This window comes from Paramormyrops kingsleyae, chromosome 8, assembly GCF_048594095.1.
Source record: "Paramormyrops kingsleyae isolate MSU_618 chromosome 8, PKINGS_0.4, whole genome shotgun sequence".
NCBI classification, from domain to species: Eukaryota; Metazoa; Chordata; class Actinopteri; order Osteoglossiformes; family Mormyridae; genus Paramormyrops; species Paramormyrops kingsleyae.
This window is the reverse complement of record NC_132804.1, coordinates 27,504,577-27,522,805: the sequence shown is the minus strand read 5'-3', so window position 1 is coordinate 27,522,805 and position 18,229 is coordinate 27,504,577. Positions and strand designations below refer to the sequence as shown.

At 45.5% G+C, this 18,229-nt stretch overlaps 2 protein-coding genes across 2 annotated transcripts in view; one reads left to right on the top strand and one right to left on the bottom strand.

The window, feature by feature from the left end:
* cenpp (centromere protein P) overlaps positions 1-18,229 on the top strand; it is a 74,370-nt gene that overhangs the window by 45,397 nt on the left and 10,744 nt on the right. The gene's annotated exons all lie outside the window — the stretch shown is intronic.
* ecm2 (extracellular matrix protein 2, female organ and adipocyte specific) lies at positions 1,660-18,005 on the bottom strand. The gene is made up of 11 exons (XM_023799715.2): positions 17,832-18,005; positions 17,080-17,160; positions 13,792-14,113; positions 11,438-11,626; positions 9,018-9,689; positions 8,553-8,668; positions 6,554-6,689; positions 6,228-6,385; positions 5,298-5,437; positions 4,121-4,447; positions 1,660-3,024 (listed from the first exon to the last, which is right to left on the bottom strand). The coding sequence occupies exons 3-11, from the start codon at positions 14,072-14,074 to the stop codon at positions 2,853-2,855; spliced, it is 2,193 nt and encodes a 730-aa protein (XP_023655483.1). The 5' UTR covers positions 14,075-14,113; positions 17,080-17,160; positions 17,832-18,005; the 3' UTR covers positions 1,660-2,852.

The following is an 18,229-nucleotide window of genomic DNA, read 5'->3' as shown; positions in this document are numbered from 1 at the left end:
TGGTTGTTTTTCCAGCATGAGCCTGGTTCAGATAAACACTTGTTTTTTTTTTGCCAAACTTATTTTTTTTTTGGGGTGGGGGGGGGGGGGTTCTTTATGTTTCAAACCACCTCAATAAAATTGCTAAGGGAATCGCAGAAACGCTGAACTTCAGATTTATTTAGTTACATTAAAAATATGAAATTTCCACCAGAGTTTGCAAATATGACAACACGTATATTGAGATTTTTTTTTTTTAAAGTGACATGGGGGGGGTGTTATATCATTTTATTTCTGGAATAAAATGGAAAAGTATGATCTCTTTACACTGAGAGAAGCGGGGATGGATTGTAGCAGTCAGAACGGTACAGGGAGAGCTCAGATTCCAGGCAAATGTAATGCTGTTCCCTCTCATGGCGGCACACGCATATGCTTACTGCAGCACAAAATGTTGTTTTAAGAGCTGCCTGCAGTTGTACTTACGGCTGGTCAGTGTTCCAAGAACGTTTCGGTTTGGCAAGGAGCTGGAAATTAGGAAATCATTTTTTCCTGAACATTGGGGGCTGCGCAGGGGGGCAACACGCTATTCCAAAAATACATTTTTATCTTATAATAATAATAATACGTTTTTTTAATATAATAAATATAAATTTAATAATAAATTTTTTAAGTAACTTTAATATGCAAAAGTGTAACATTTTAATTGAGTCACTGAGCATCCATCTACATTACTACGTCACTGTAAACCCTTCAATCTGCGCTGGGCTTCCAGATATCTGTGCAGCCACCTTCAGTACTCTGAGCAGCATGGACTGGCAGGTCAGCGTTTTCCTCCATTAGGTTTTGACGACAACGGCAAGCAAATATAACACATTTTCATTATGTACTTTGGAACAGATTATTTTCAATGCACGATTACCAACTTGCCCCCATCTACTGTTCTCACGAATTTTCTTTCTTCAAGTAATTGTGAATCACACCATGCTGTCATTGCTCTGCAATGCTGCACACCAAACTGCCCACATCCCAGTAGAGGATGGGTCCCTCCGGCCTTACAAATAACATGGCTCCCTGTCTGGGTTCTGTCATTTTCTCAAGCTTGAGGCCAGTCAGGCAGTCTACGTGTAACCAGAGCCGTTCCAAACTGTGGTCCAGTCGGCAGCCGGGGGGAGAGAAAATGTGTGCATTTTATGCTTCAGAAGAAGAGGGGAAAGTCTGACTGGGTAACCCAAGCTCTCGTTTTGCTTAATTTTCATAACTTGTGCATTATTAGACATCATATGACTGATTGTTTAACTCATGGTTTCAAAAGCAACCTCTTATTTAGAAACCATCTGTTTATGCAGCATCAAGAGATGTATTCCTGGTGAGAGGCTGAGGACACGGCCCTTTTTATTATGACCTCAAGAAATTCCTTACTAATAGCTCATGTCTCCATGTGACAGGAAAGAACATCATTATGGGGATATTGAGGAACAGCTAAGGGTGCAGAACCAGCGACAGTGCAGCGTTAGTACAGCATCAGCTAATGCCCTTTTGAAATATACTCTCTCTGATTTCTTTATGATCGTTGCTGGCTGGCGGAACCAGGCTTGATTACGCTGTTTATCTCATTTCGTAAAATCGTCCAGCCATGAGTGATTTACTCTGTACGTGGAAATACAATTATAGGAGCCACTGTTTTGCTTTGATGTTTTATTGGTGCACTGAAGCAGTACCACTGACATTATCCTATTAAAATGTACATAATCACACCTTATTTTGTTAAAAATTATTTTAAAAAGCCTGCTTTTAATCTGAACCAGCCAAGTACAGGTGCTTAAGAGTCATAAACTTGAAACAGTCAAAAAGAATAATGTATCCAAATACTATAAAAGTATAGTTAAAATACAAATAAAAAGAGCTGTTTTCGCATAGAACTCGGTCTCCTAAAAGGGGACGTTGGCATTGTCCCTATAAATTTCTCTGTTGGTGTCTTTAGATTAGATTTAAATAAGAGTTGCCTCGTTGTCTAAATGTACCAGGATATTAACTTCCATTCCTATGAATATAAGAACATAAGAAATTTACAAACGAGTCCATCAAGCTCGTTTGGAGAGAACTCAACTAATAGCTCAGAGTTGTTGAAATCTTATCTACCTCTGATTTAAAGGATCCCAATGTTTTATGTGAGAAATTCGTTTCTATATTGATGGTTTTTGTAACTGTACAGCAAAGTGAGGCTCTTTTATCCAGTAACCCAACTTTGATTACAGCTGGCCAAGGACTCTTGTTTTCATAAGCAGCCTTAATGAGCCATGTTCTTGCCCAGTTCTTCTCCTCTGTGATATCTGTAAAGGTGTGCCAATGCTAAGGAGACGTCACGTAACAGAGGGCACCTCTCCATGGGGCAGCACTTTCCACAGAAAAAGAATTAGTTTCACCGCTCACGATAAACATGTTATTGTGGGAAATGGCTTCCATCTGCACCATCTGCAGACGTCTCTTTGGTACGGAAAGGAAATGTTGAAGTAGATGAAGGTGATCATTACCGTACTGCAAAGCTTCAACATTTTTTCCTCATTACATGATTTTTTTTTTTTTTTTGAGAATTTATGGAAATTTTATTAAATATTATAAGGGGGAAAAAATGCAAATCTGTGGTCAGGTAATGATTACTTTTGCTTTAAAAAATGTAAGATGGCAATTGCATCTTAAAATGTCTAATCTTAAGATTAAAAAAAGGAATTGTCTTTGAATCGTGGCGGCACCGTATCATCATTTATATCCATGTACTTGTGTGTGATTTTTTTCTTGTGAAGCACTGACTTTGCCCTTTTGTACATCTGTTTGTTTTTTTCCTCTTTTGGACCATAATCATACCATAGATTAAGTCAGTATTTGACCTTCTGTGGCTTCAGAACAACACTAGAGTAGGAGATTATGCAGGAGAAAGATGTTGGGGAGAGCTTCCGGGTGTCAATGAAGTTGTTTTCCAGACGCAGAGTCACCAGGCTGGAGTCTTCGTCATTCTGGGGGTCACATATGGACTCTTCTTCGAAGCTCCTGTTGGAGGGGGAACGGTTGCGTGAGTGAACGTATAGCCAGGGCTGCTCAGAAACCGAGTCCCATCTTAGGGGATCCCCATCTTAGGGGATCCCCATCGTAGGGGATCCCCATCTTAGGGGATCCCCATCCCCAGACTTTCCCAGTATTTCACTGGACCAGGGGACACTTCGGGATTGGGGGAGTGGCTGGATGATCTATTAAATACCGTTATGTTTTCAAACCACACCGTTTGTTATGACCCCTGACTTGTTATGACCCCTGACTTTTATGTGAAAGCTTGTTGCTTTCACATAAAAAAAAAAAGCCACTTCTGGCTCGCCGATTGATCCCCCCCAGTTGACAAGTTTTACCAGTCCGTGAAATTTTTGCGCAGCGTATGTCGGTCTGCAGTCATCAGAAGGTTGGGAACACCCCTAAGCTATTTTAAATTGTTACAGATGCTCATTCATAAATTCCTCTTGTGTCCTTTGAAGTCACTAGGTCTCAGCCTGCTCCTCAGACTCCTCAGCTGGTCCACACTCTTCTTCTGTTTTGTTACCTACATACTTAATTTTAATTACTTATTACTTATGGCTAAGTGTGCGTCTGTGATCGGATGGTTGCCGGCTCAAATCTGTCAGGGTTGGCAAAGTGAATTTCACCGTTGGGTCCCTAAGCAAAGCCCTTAATCCCTAATTGCTCTAGGGACTGTCTGACCCTGCTTTGTCAAAGAAATTGTTTGCTAAATAAGTAGAATGTACTTATTGCTTTATAGGAAGCTCTCAGGGAACTAATTTCATTGCCTAAATCTACAGCTGAGTGCTGTACTGTTGTGCAATTGATAATTAAACTTTGATTTGATTTGACTTGTTGGCTAATTATAATGTTCTTGATTTTCTAGCTCAGACATGCAGGTGGTATATTAGAACAAAAATCCAGACTGGGTGGGGAACTTGGGATTGGGTTCAGAATCTCAGTCTTAACTCAAGAAGGAGAACAGCCTCAACTCTGAGAAACCAATGACTATCAGTGAATCGCATCTTTTCACCCGGAAAGAGTATTACTCCTTGCCATCTTCGCCCATAGAATGCTGCGGGTTTAGCTGCAGGTTTACCTGATTCTGTTGTCGTTCAGTCTGAGGAAGTGCAGCGACCTCATCTCGCTGATTCCTGGGGGTATGGAAGCCAGCTGGTTGTGGTCGAGGAACAGTTCGATCAGCGAGTGGTACGCCCCGAAGAAGGATGTGCTGTCGATCCCATCGCCGTCCAGCTTGTTGAATGACAGGTACAGGTACTCGATGCCCGGGTTCATGTGGGCGAACACGTAGCCTGGAATCCTGTCAATCTGGTTTCCGACCAGAACCAGATGGACGAGAGATCCCGGCAGGAAAGAAGGGACTTGATACAGTTTGTTGTGTGACAGGTCGATGGATTCCAGGTTCCTGAAAGTGGGGAAACCGGAAATGAAAAGTGGAGATGATATTTTTTTGTTTAGTCATTGAGTTTATAAGTAGGAAAGTAACAGAGTAACTCCAGTAGATCTGATTTTTAGTTCAATGACAATGAACATTGCTGAAGCATTATAAAATAGGGGAGTTTTGAGAAATGATATAGTTGAGAAATTCTGTATTTAAGGATTTTTCTGTTTGAGCAGCTAAAAATGTTATAATAATAGGTATTTTATGCCTCCCCCAACTTGCTCTCTGTAGATAAGAGCAAGCTGGCTGTGAGGGGCAGCCTCCCATTGCGGCATCTAGGGAGCTGGGGGTTAAGGGCCTTGCTCAAGGGCCCGCAGATGTGCCGAGGCCAGGCTTGAACCAGCAACCTTCTGATTACAGGCACACAGGCTTAGCCCACTGAGCCACATGTCCACCATATGTGAATAGGATTTGAAATAGTGTAACATTTTGAATAGGCTGAATATGTCATATTTGTCATTGTATGGATGAATGGTAAAAACACACATGTGAATTAACAGTTTAAAATCAAAGCTTAAAATTTTAACTTTTCCTGTTATAAAATAATCACTCATATAATATTCGGAACGTGTGGTTATTGTTTTTCAGGTCAGTTGTTAAGGATGCTCTTGATGTTTTGTTACAATTAGGATAGAAATTAGCAAAGCTGTTGTGCATCTGGAAGATAAGTGTTAGCATTTTTAAACACCGTTACCGTTTTTTTATCATCACACTAGACATCTCAGCCAAGACCAACATCTGAAAGCAATCAGGTGATTTGTAGATGTTTACAGTCACGCTGAGCGGCAGCGAGCCTGCAGGCCCCCTTACTCACTTATGATTGATCCACGCCAGGGGGGCGATGCGCGACTCCTCCAGTTTGTTGTGCCTCAGCACGACTACATTCAGGTTTGTGGTGCGGTTGAGTGCCGATTCCGATATTTCTTCGATCAGGTTGTTTTCGAGGTACAGCTCCTGAGAAATGAAGCCTTAGATTTTGTGTTGATCTTGTGAATACACCATTCCTTGCATCATACTTACTGCCGAACCTCTGAGGTGCTTTACTGGCTATTCGGGCAAAGAAATCACTCGTTTCTATGGTGAGCTTTGGTGTTTTGGTTAACCATAGTTACTGTTCAAGTTTAAATGGCTTCCCCAGGTAAAACACAGTACAGTCTGGCAGACAGGCAGAATTTGATCCTTATTTCCACTCATCCAGCCTGGTTAACTTTGCAAATAGTTTAAGAGATATTCTGTCATTGGAAATAAACTCACATACAACAAAACGTGCCCATCACGATTTTTTTTAAGTAACCCCAAGGGTTCTACATAGAATGTGGTGGCGAGTGCTGGCTAGAATAGACACTGAACAGTGAACTCTGAGGTTTGTTTTACTGTTTCCTCTAGGGAATTGCTATTGAGCTTTGGGATATTGAGGGAATCTGTGTTTTTCCTCATCCAGGGTGATGAGCCTGAAAATAGCCAGCCATTTGTAAACAGGGGGGCATTATCCTTACTTCTGTTCATCCATATTCTGTAACTGTTTATCCAATTCAGGGTCATATTTAGCTAAAGTTTTTACCCGACATGCTTTTTTTGAGACAGTAGGGTGAGGCAGTCCCCGGAGGAACTGAGCCTGACGTTAATATCACTCTGCCGATCCTGGGATTTGAACCAACAACCTTCCGATCACAAGCATAGCGTCATAACCCGCCGAACCACACACCCTTGCCCTCGTATGACCCTCCGCCTGGGGCAGACTCACCAGCAGGCTCTGTGGTAGCCCCTGTGGGATGGTGCGGAAGTGGTTTCTGCCCAGCCGCAGGTAGGCGAGCTGCTTGAGGGCCTGGAAGGCCATGGGGTCCACGTTGGCCTCGCTCAGCAGGTTCCCCTCCAGCTCCAGTGTCACCAGGCTGCTGAGATCTGGCACACACCACATAGTGAATGCCGCGAGCCTGTCATGGCCTTCAAGCGAGCTAATGAATGTTTATGGTCGTTTGTCAGGGCTGTAACAGTAATCAGTGCCGCTCTTGTGCGCTTTTGATCATTATGGGTTGTTTACGGGCACTTCAAAAGCTTATGTGAAATTACCATCCAAGCTGTCATCGTCGATCCCGCTCAGCTTGTTTTCGTTGATCTTGAGCTCTTCCAGGCTGGATGGTAGATCTTCCGGAATTTGCTGCAGGAGGTTTCCACCCATGTAGAGCCGCCTTAAGTGTCTCAGCTTCTGTCAGTGAAAATGATGAGGTGAATGGACTGGTGTGACGTCATGATACCAGGAGATCAGGAGGCACGGCTGTGATTAGAATGTAGGTCTGTGCTGCTTAAATGAAATGAAATTAAATTAATGAACATGGAGGTTAATACGTGGCTCCCGTGCTCTGCTCTGTTGCTGTCATGATGGGGAGTTTCCAGTAAATGGTGGCTTTAGTGTTTAATGCAGATCTACACTCACCTAAAGGATTATTAGGAACACCTGTTCAATTTCTCATTAATGCAATTATCTAATCAACCAATCACATGGCAGTTGCTTCAATGCATTTAGGGGTGTGGTCCTGGTGAAGACAATCTCCTGAACTCCAAACTGAATGTCAGAATGGGAAAGAAAGGTGATTTAAGCAATTTTGAGCGTGGCATGGTTGTTGGTGCCAGATGGGCCGGTCTGAGTATTTCACAATCTGCTCAGTTACTGGGATTTTCTTCACAACCATTTCTAGGGTTTACAAAGAATGGTGTGCAAAGGGAAAAACATCCAGTATGCGGCAGTCCTGTGGGCGAAAATGCCTTGTTGATGCTAGAGGTCAGAGGAGAATGGGCCGACTGATTCAAGCTGATAGAAGAGCAACTTTGACTGAAATAACCACTCGTTACAACCGAGTTATGCAGCAAAGCATTTGTGAAGCCACAACATGCACAACCTTGAGGTGGATGGGCTACAACAGCAGAAGACCCCACCGGGTACCACTCATCTCCACTACAAATAGGAAAAAGAGGCTACAATTTGCACGAGCTCACCAAAATTGGACAGTTGAAGACTGGAAAAATGTTACCTGGTCTGATGAGTCTCGATTTCTGTTGAGACATTCAAATGGTAGAGTCAGAATTTGGCGTAAACAGAATGAGAACATGGATCCATCATGCCTTGTTACCACTGTGCAGGCTGGTGGTGGTGGTGTAATGGTGTGGGGGATGTTTTCTTGGCACACTTTAGGCCCCTTAGTGCCAATTGGGCATCGTTTAAATGCCACGGCCTACCTGAGCATTGTTTCTGACCATGTCCATCCCTTTATGACCACCATGTACCCATCCTCTGACTGCTACTTTCAGCAGGATAATGCACCATGTCACAAAGCTCGAATCATTTCAAATTGGTTTCTTGAACATGACAATGAGTTCACTGTACTACAATGGCCCCCACAGTCACCAGATCTCAACCCAATAGAGCATCTTTGGGATGTGGTGGAACGGGAGCTTCGTGCCCTGGATGTGCATCCCACAAATCTCCATCAACTGCAAGATGCTATCCTATCAATATGGGCCAACATTTCTAAAGAATGCTTTCAGCACCTTGTTGAATCAATGCCACGTAGAATTAAGGCAGTTCTGAAGGCGAAAGGGGGTCAAACACCGTATTAGTATGGTGTTCCTAATAATCCTTTAGGTGAGTGTATAGTCAGAATTGAAAGGGATCCGTCGGATCCTACGACATGGATCCATGCACATTTGGGGGGGGGGAGTGAATAACTGTACATAAGCAGTGAAATTTGGTGGTTCCTGGACTGAGCATGGCAGCATGAAAGAAAAACATTTTGAAATGTGTGTTTTGAAACCCTTTCTGCCTAAAAGGTGAATTTTCTGTGAGGCTGGTTTGCCTTTGAAAGTCTTACTCTTAAACATTCTCCCAGATGGCTTTGCTAAATGTGGTTGGAAGATTTGATTCATGTTTTTTTTTTCCCCAAAAAAAAAATGGAAGAAATGGAAAGTGACCCTGCTCAGAATAAGCAGTTAGAAAATGGTTGGATAGATAGATTGGTGGACGAATGAATGGAAGGAAGAAGAGAACAAGGGGGTGATGATTGCAGTCACTCACTTTGAAAGCATGTGGACTGATGCCGGCCGAGGTGAGCTTGTTCTTCCCGAGGTTGATCCTTTCCAGGTTAGGGATGCCATTGAACGCCTCTGCTGGGATGCTCATTATGGCATTCCCTCAAAAGGACAATGTTCACATTCAGTCACAGAGGTTATCCATCATAAAATATCACTTATGGATTTTACAGCGCCATTAATCAGGACTGTCTGACAGGCATCTCTTATTCAATGCGATTGTATGCGTGCTGATGAGCAGGTCATCGGGATGCTGTTGCTATGTACACATGGAAACAATTCCCGCCAACACTGAGTTTTACGAACTCCCCCTCTGACAGGGTCACGCGGGGTCCTCACAGCCTGAGCGCAGATTTCTGCACCGAGTGGCCTTGCTTCTGGAAATTCCTTCTAAGCAGCGTTGCTGGTCGAGGGCGAGCAGCAGACTTTTGGCCTGCGTGGAGGTGCTTACCTTCCAGGCTGAGCTCCTTAAGTTCGGGAAGGGACAGGGGCGGGATGCTGGTCAGCTCGGCATTCTCACAGGTGACCGCGGTATCAGAGATGGTACAGCCGGCCGGCAGGGAGGGTGCCCCGCCCATCACTTCCTCCTCAGGTTCCGGAAGGGGCGGGATTTCCTCTTCTGTGTGGCTCTCCTCTGGCATCTCAAAAACATCACCTCTCAACCATACTTTGTCCTCTTCTTCCTCTTCTTCTCTGCTCTCCATGGCCTCCAGCACCTCCTGCATGGCTCTTAAGAGATTCCTCTCTTCTGCCTCCAGCTCCTCCCTCCTTCCTTTGTCTCGCAAGTTCTCCTCTTCCACCTCCAGTTTCCTTTCTTCTACCGCCTCCTGCCTCCTCCCTGCCTCCACCCTCCACGTCTCCTTCACCTCCTTCTCTCTCTGCTCCTCTTCCTCCTCATTCCACAGCTCTGCCAGGGGTTTCTGATGCTTCTCAGCCTCCGGCTTCTTCTCCTTCCTTTTCCTCTTTTGTCTGGCGTCTTTTTTTGGGAGCACTTCCCCCTGCTCCTTCTCCTTCAGCATTTCGTCGGTCCTGATGCGGGTTTGAGGTGGGGCTGCATTCATTCCTGTCTTGTGGGGGGTGTCAGGCAGTGGAGAATCGCCGGAAATCTCTGGGCTGTCGGGGGCTGAGGAAACAAGCAACACACCAAGTGTGGTTTCAGGATTGGAGGGGGAGACACAAAACGGCCTTGGGAGATTCTCCCATGTAGACTAGGCCGGCCATCTCGAGGGCGGGGGGGGGGTGCTGCACGTCAGTGGGCCTGGTTGCAGTAATTTTGTCCCAAGCTCGGGAAATTATGTACAACAGGCCTTATGTAGGCTATTTAAACTGTCAAATATCATTAAGAGACTTATCAGAATTTTAAATGTTTCATTATGTTTTAAAGAAAGTATTCTCATCTCTTATTCCAGGAAGTAATTTTGCTGGTAGTTCGCTTATTATGTTTATCTGGGAATGGGATGTACCATACCTTAAAATAAGTCATTTCCTAGAAGCATGTTGCCTTTGTCAGCTCGACAGGGTGGTGTAAATGACTATCTGATTTCATCAATGTGTTTGTACATGTCACTAATGGGACAGACCATTAACTAAGCGGTAAGAATGCTAGTAAAGGTAGCTACATGTTATATAACATCTGTGTCTGTATTTATGCACGCTTTTGGAGGACAAACCCACATGTGGGTATGATTGAAGATGCTGTCTTCGTGTAGTGCCACATGGTCTTGTTCACTGTGAGGTTCAGCACACAGACTGATAGGTCATTGCCGTTCATACTGGTTTGAGTGCTGAGTTTTTGGTGGAGTCTCTTGGAATCTCAAAACTATACTCCAGCGAAAAGCTCCCAGCCGTTAGTTAACAGTGGGCACCGGAAACTCGAAAACAGCGTGTCGAACGTTGACTGAAACACCGGCAATGAATCTGTGAGCATTGGACGCACCGGCGAAAGACCTGATGAGTTGAGTAGGAAAATTGCCTTATTTTTCTTAATCTAGCCAGCGGTAGGTAGACGAGCATTTTGTTCCTCAAATAACTAAAGTAAAACATACTTCTTGTTGATCTCAGCCATGCCTGGCTTGCGTGATTGAATGCGTGCAGTTGATTATTTTCAGTGTGCAGCCAGAGGTAACACATGATTAATAGGCCCATGTTGGAAGCCTGCGAAACCTGCCAGAGAAAGCAGTGTCCCCATGTCACCTGCTGTATGTGGCATTAATGCTAATCCTGCCACGTGCTCTACACGTTAAGCATTACTGGCACCAAAAGGTAACGCTAATTGTTCAGGATCATGTTCCATATTCATCAGGTCCCATAATGTATGCTGGAAAGCAAACGCAATAGACTATATGAAGCCTTGAAACGCTTAATTACCAAACTTAATCCAGGCAGAATAAAGTATTTCCATGCAAACATTGGCTTCAGATCTCGCCCTCAATCTCTGCATTTCCTAAAGTTAGCTTGTGACAAACTCATCCAAGAGAAAGTCCTTTGCGGGTGATTAGCATTGTCTCACATCTGCCACAAATGAAACCGGGGGGTTTTACCGAAGGGCACAGCATAGCGTAGCATGTCTCGCCCCAGTGTTGACAGACATATGTGCATCCCGGGGGTCTGTAGGAACCAGCAAATACATGCTGCAATGACGTTGTTGACAATACTGTAAGTTTTGTCATTTAATGACGGAAATCCACGGGGGGGGGGGCGGGAATGACTGAAGGCAGGTGCCAGATTCCAAATGTTTCACTGTTGTTTATGTACAGGTTTGTCAGAAGATGTCACATGTAATGCGTCATGTGAGAGCCAGGCATGTGCACCGGGGTTAGCTAGCATCTCCGTCCGTTTTGGTGTGGGTGGGGTTACGGTGAGGCCACTTACCAAGGTCCATGCAGACGGGGCAGCAGTCCCCTGCGGGGGTGGCTGTGAATGGGCAGCTCAGCCGGGGACACATGAAGTCATCGCAGACCACCTCCCCGCTGGAGCACAGGCAGGTGATGCAGGGCCTGGGGGACCAGACTGCCGTGTCGAACATGGTGATGCCCTGGTACTGACACGCCCCAGTTTTCCCTGAGAAAGGGGGCCACAGGCAGAGGGAGGGGGTGTCGCAGTGAGAAACTCCTGGTGGGAATATTGTTTACTTGATGGCACTTGTTCACAGTGACTTGGTTAGCACAGCTTTGCCTTTTACATCCCTTTGTACAACTGCTACCCTGTGAATGTTTTCTTATTCACAAATCTGCATTTTTCACTACTATTCTACCACTATATGACTGTAAAATCATCATCTATAATATTATATGCTGTATTGTATACTATAATTATAATAACAACAGCCCTCCTAAATAACTAAACAATAGTCATCGGCAGTACGCAACAATCCCTTCACCAAGAAAATAAAACGCCTCGTTTTTTCGCTCTGTAATCGAGTTTCCGTCTGTCACTTATCTGACTGCAGTATGTAGTTAAAATACTGTGATACAAAGCAGGAGCTCAGCCTTCTTACGTGGCCTCAGTGTTAAGGATGGATAATTATGGGGTTTATGCGAATTACACCATGTACCAAGCACTTAAAATATGTCCTCCGCAGAGATCATATACTCCAGTCAAGTGGAAACTTGAGACTTGCTTTTGCACTTTGAAGACATTCTCGATATGCTTGTACAAGAAGCGCCTTAGCTTTTTATCCACCCTGTTCCAATCCTTCACGCTCCCGTTAAGGTGCCCTTTGAATGTGTGACCTGCCCTTCAAAATCTCTCCTCAGAGTGACACTGGCTGGGCATTTAGCAGAAATCATATGTGAAATGCTCAGCTTTACTAGGTTTAACTTTTATTATTCATATCATTTGACATTGAGTTAATTAATATGGAAGCACGTTTTCTTGCATCTTAATTTGTTCTCGCATGCTACCAGAATTTGTAAGGTGTCTTGACTCAAAGCAGAACGTAATCTAATCCAGCTTGTTTCATCAAGTTATAGATTTGACTCGTTTCAACAAGTTCCTTCGGAAACTCTTTTGTCAGGCTCCGTCTTTTAGCTGGATATTACTTCCTTTTGATGTCAGATAAGACAACACGATGGCAATAAATGTTATTACAATGTAATTAGAAAAGAGGGAGGGAGCAGTGAAGTATACATGTCAAGCTTAATTCTAATAGTAAATATCTTACGTATATTTTGTCAGGCGGCCTTCGCTTTGCTCGCTGTGAGTAGAGAGGTGGATGTGAAAGTTTCTGACACCGTATTGGCCAGCGATCCATGCTCTGTACTTAGTGGGTGGGGCTGTGGCCGGGTGTTGGGCCACGCGGCCGTGATCTCTCACAGCCATGTGTTCAGTAATTCACCACTGGCGTGCGAGGTTGGTCTCATGTGGTCAGTTGGCAGCTCCACGGTGGGTGACGCACAGCCAGAGTGATGGCGGAGGCCGAACGTGCCACCCAAGCTCAGCCCTCAGGCGCGGCCTAGCCGTTCTTTGGAATCTCCCTGAACTAAAGCGCACACATTTATACCTTAATATTTGCTCACGATGGGTCAAAATTCTCACACTCACGCTGGTTATATTGGTTAATGATTAGAAGGCTTTTGATTATTCAGCAATTTAAGACTTCTTACACAGTTGAATTTGGAAGTTATCTACGTGGATTCTGACTACAAAACTAATATATAATAATATCTAATAAAATCTAATACTAACAGATGCTGAGATTTAATGGTATATTTGTTATGAAGTGCCGTGGCAGTGAGTGTCAGTTACTCTGTTGCTGTCCTTGCTCTAGTTGCTTTAGGCACCGAGATGCTGAAAGTTTCCAGCCAGTTAGGAGGTTGGATGCAAATGCCTGCAGTCTCCCCTTTATATTTTCATTCCAAACAGTGATGTGAACAGCCTCGCGTGTGCTTTCTCATGTCAGGGACAGCAGGGATCAGGTACAGACAGCTCTCAGCTTACGTAAATTCGGACTTACGGTAGTTTCCAGAAGCACTAACGCAAAAAGTTGACACAACTCTAAGGAAATTTACACTTTATTTTTTCATTTATCTGTGTTCTTTAGTACATATTACCGAGAATATTTTTGGATTTTTGCTATAAGGCGTCATGAATGGTATGGGAAGGTAAATCTGACTTGCGTAAAATATGACTTACACAAGGGATTGTGGGATGGATCACTTACAACAGCGAAAGCAGCCTGCACCCATCTCTCTGAGTAACATTTACTGTGGCGGCCGCTGGCTAACCTGGCAACACGTTGTAGCTGGACTCCAGGCCCTGGATGCTTCTGTAGGAGTCGATGAACACGGCGGCCCCGTCGTCAGCGTGGCTCAGGGGGGCCCCGCCATGCCGGGCCGGGGCTCTGGGGCCTGCCTGCTGTGCCGGCCCGTTCCTCCCGCCTCGCCGGGCCTGCCCGCCGCCGCCTCTCCGCCTTTTGCCCGACGTCCCGGGTGGGCTGCTGGCGTCTTGGGTCAGTGTGAGGCCCAGGCAGGCCAACAGAACCAGGCTGGCTAGAACTACGCGCCTCATGCTGGGGCCTGGAAGAGTCTTATCCGGAGACTGGGAGCACTGGGAGGGCAGGAGACAGAGCTGGGTCGCCTACCTGTGAAGCCCTACATATACCTGTGGTAATTTGTGGGTGCTGTTCCTGCTAATAACAAGGCTGTGCTGTTAAATAGCAAGGCAGTGGGTCCACTGGGTGCCCAGGCTCGTGGGTCATATTTACACACGCACACACATACACACACGCACACACATACACACACGCACACACATACACACACGCGCACACATACACACACGCGCACACATACACACACGCGCACACATACACAAACGCACACATACACACGCGCACACATACACACACACGCGCACACATACACACACGCGCACACATACACACACGCGCACACATACACACACGCTCACACACACACACACGCGCACACACATACACACACGCACACACACACGCGCGCACACACACACACGCGCACACATACACACACACGCACACATACACATACGCGCACACACATACACACGCACGCACACATACACACACGCACACACATACACACACGCGCACTAAGCTATAGAGCCCAATACAGGAACACTGAGAGGTCCACTGCTGTCATTTACTCTGTATGGCCTTTGTTACCTTTGTGACCATCGCCTAATGTCTAAAACTGCAGACACGTCACACTACAGGAGTTGTTTCTCGTGCTGTCTCTGCGAGGGTGGGAATTGATTCCGTTACAAATCGCAGTTCTTCCAGGCGGTGATTATAATATTGCCATGAGAGTTAAAAAATCGTTTGCCGAACATAAATTTAAACATGTCTTACTGAAATTTGGTTGGTCGCATTTGTTACTGCACGGTGCTGTCATGAATGAGTGAGTATGCATGTGCAGAGACATTTCCTGTACCATCTCAATTGAAAGCCAATGTTTGGGCAAACTGTAAAGTAAATGGACACCTAGACACGAATATGGCAGTCTGCTTGGTTTCATGGTTAGGGACTATTTTGGTACAGCAGGGAAAAACTCAGGGTCACACCAGTGAGCCCTGGAGCATGTGAGCAGTCAACAAGATTGTCATGAACTACAGCCAAAGAGACACCGAATGCCCTCGGGTTCAGTCTCTCCCCGATGCTCTGCACACCTTTTCTACCCGTTTTGAAGCCCTTTATACTTCCCCGAGCACCAGCTGCACTTCAAATCACTTGTAACCATTTCTTCTTCCTAGAAGTAAATGTTTGTGTTAAACTATAGTGCTGTTCATGAGACCTCGGTACCTAATCTCATTCCCTAACATGCTACCCCCATGTTCTCAGAATGACAATAAACCATCTTGAATCTTGAAACAGAATTTGTTTTGAAATTATTATTAAAATTGCAAACACTATGTAGGAGCAATTGTAAACCAAACATATGGCAACGTGTCTGTCCACGTCTGAATAATAAAACCTAAGAGACACATTTGCACGCAAAAAGTATAAGAAAAAGATAAATATTATATGACTATCATAACAAAGGTAATGAACTAAATCCTATGTTTCCTGCTACCAAGTATGGTCAGATATCTGTAGTGATAAATTATTGATAATAATTAGTAATGATTTTTTTTCACATGAGTTAGTATGTTGGATATGTTTCCAGCAATGGATCCAAGTTCAGTATAATAGAACTGACAGACATTCTTGATGTTATCAACTACTCTCTCTGTTGTTGGTATAATTTACTTGTAATTTAGGTTTCATGTGTCTCAGGTAATGTTATTTATTCGTCTCATTGCACGTTCCAAACTGAAAATGTTGTAACTGAATACTACACATTAAGTATGCCATTACAGCCCTGGTCTTCACTTTAAATGCAGACCTCAATCGCTCTTCTGTTTAACATTTGCCACACATATCGAATCAGCAATATATCAATATATTATAAACGGAGGATCTCTTTGCTGATACCCACCGCTATTGAATAGCATTGTCTCTATGTCAGAAAGGTGTTATCTGCTTGATGGTGGCCTGAGTTCACAGTGATGCCACAATCTCTGATGGAGGTTTTTGCATGAAACTGGTGCTAAATCTGAGCCAATTCGTTTATTAAAAAAAAAAAAAAAAAAAAAGTACTTATTTTTTGTGAATAATACTAAAACATGTCCTTTTAAAACTTTGCGGCTTTGGGTAAAACACCATGTAATACCCCGCTTTTGAATCCCGAGTTGGCAGTGAGTGCGCGTTCACATGGACCGCCGGAGTAGAGGATGTCATCAGTCTTTGCATCATGCAAATAAAAAGCTACGAGGTCGTTCAGGCCCCCGCCAAGGATCTCGCTCCATTCGTCCTTGGTCACCCCCCCCCCCCCCCTTAACATCGACATTCACTCAAATGCTTCGGACGATTCCAGTTCCCCCGACCGCATTACTGTAAAAACCCACGTCTCAGCTTTTCCCTTCCCTCTGGGTGGGAGGCACGTGTCCACAGAGCATGGGGCCATGATCTCTGGGGGGGGGCGGCATTGCAGCCCTTTCCAGAAAGACGGCTTACTGGGAGAGAACCACAGGCTGCGGGTGGAGTGGAGACCCACATGACCAAGAGAGATGCTGATGGGATCAGTGTGTCACCAATCATTCAGAGGGGGGTGGAGTGTGGCCCAGTGAATTAGGACCCTTTGCCTGTGATAAGAGGGTTGTAGGTTTCAATCCCAGGGTCAGCAGAGTGATGTCTCTGTTAAACCCTTCGGCATGATGCTAATTTTCTGACCCTGCTTTCTCTCTCAAAGAATAAAATGTGTGTCACCTTGGACAAAAAGCATCTGCTAAACAAATTAAAGGTAAATGTAAGCTAGCTTGACATGCATGGCCTGAGTGTCTGTTTTACTTTCCTCCTTTGGTCTCCGTGACGACCCTCTTACCCCAAGATCAGAGCTCAGTCGGTTTACAGTCTAAAAGGATTCAGATGTTATGGGAAGAGCGGATGCTGAAATACTGACCAGGATGTCGGCATGGAGCTCGAAAGAGTGATTTACCTTCGATGGTAACAGCGTAGCTGCAGTTCTGAGCTGTTTCCATAAGCCTCTAACAGACGGCGGTCGCTCTGATGGGGGCCCCTGCAGAGAACGGAGGGGGGGGGGGGGGTCAGAACAGGCTGGCTGCCCCCGAAACAGTAACCCCAGGCCCTGCGGCTCAGACGCCTTCATTTAGTAATAAACTGCCTTGGGAACCGTAGCAAAACAGTCCACGCTGCAGAGGAGGGGGGGAGGGGGCATGGGGAATGGAAGGAAAGAAAGGAAGGGATTTTAATTCATGTGGTCCTCGGGGTGCCAAGGCTCACATGGAGAGTCTTATTTTTTCTCTCAATTTACTGAACAGGCAGCTGTTCTTGTGCCTGGTGTCCAGACCAAAAGCTGCCATTTCCAAGTCAGTAGCCAGAAGCACTTCCGCCTTGACTAAAGGACTCGGGGCGGACGAATCTGAGTTACCGATCGCAGCCCTAAGACCCCCTGAGAGAGCACCGGACACAAAGAAAAGCATAAGGAGTTACGTAACTTTTCCTCCTACGGAACATCTCTGACTTTACGTCGGACTGTGTTTACCTTAGAGAAAAGCACATTTTCTAGTCACTAAGGATGTAAAACGATCAGCGAGCGAGACAGGAGGCAGCAGCGCTGCTGCGAGCGCGATACTAACTCAAGGAGGGCAGGGAGCACGAACTTTACCGTTTAGCTTAGAGAGAGAGAGAGAGAGAGAGAGAGCGAGCAAGAAGGACGAAGTACGTTACCAGTGGTTCGCGGACAGTGCGCCTGGCCAACAATTCGCCCGTGGCTTTATGGGACGGCCAGCGGCTGCGAGAGGGAGCGCGTCTGTCCTACTGCCTGGCTGATCTGATAAATGCTTGGAGCAGACGATCAGGCTGAGGCTGCAGTCGGGGGGAGCCGGGGCTTGTCTGGGGAGTGTTTGAAGTCGCCGTTTGAAAGCCGCCCGACGTGAGCGGGTCAGCTACGGCGTGGCGCTGGGGGCCTGGGGGTTTTTCCGCTGCCGTAATTACAGGGCAGCACAGACGGCAACACCACCGGGCGTGAGGACCTGCCGCTCTGGGGGAGGAGAGGGTAGGGTGGTGGGCGACAGGAACGTAAACACGGCATGCCTGACCTGTCCCGAGGACTGCTGGAGGATGGG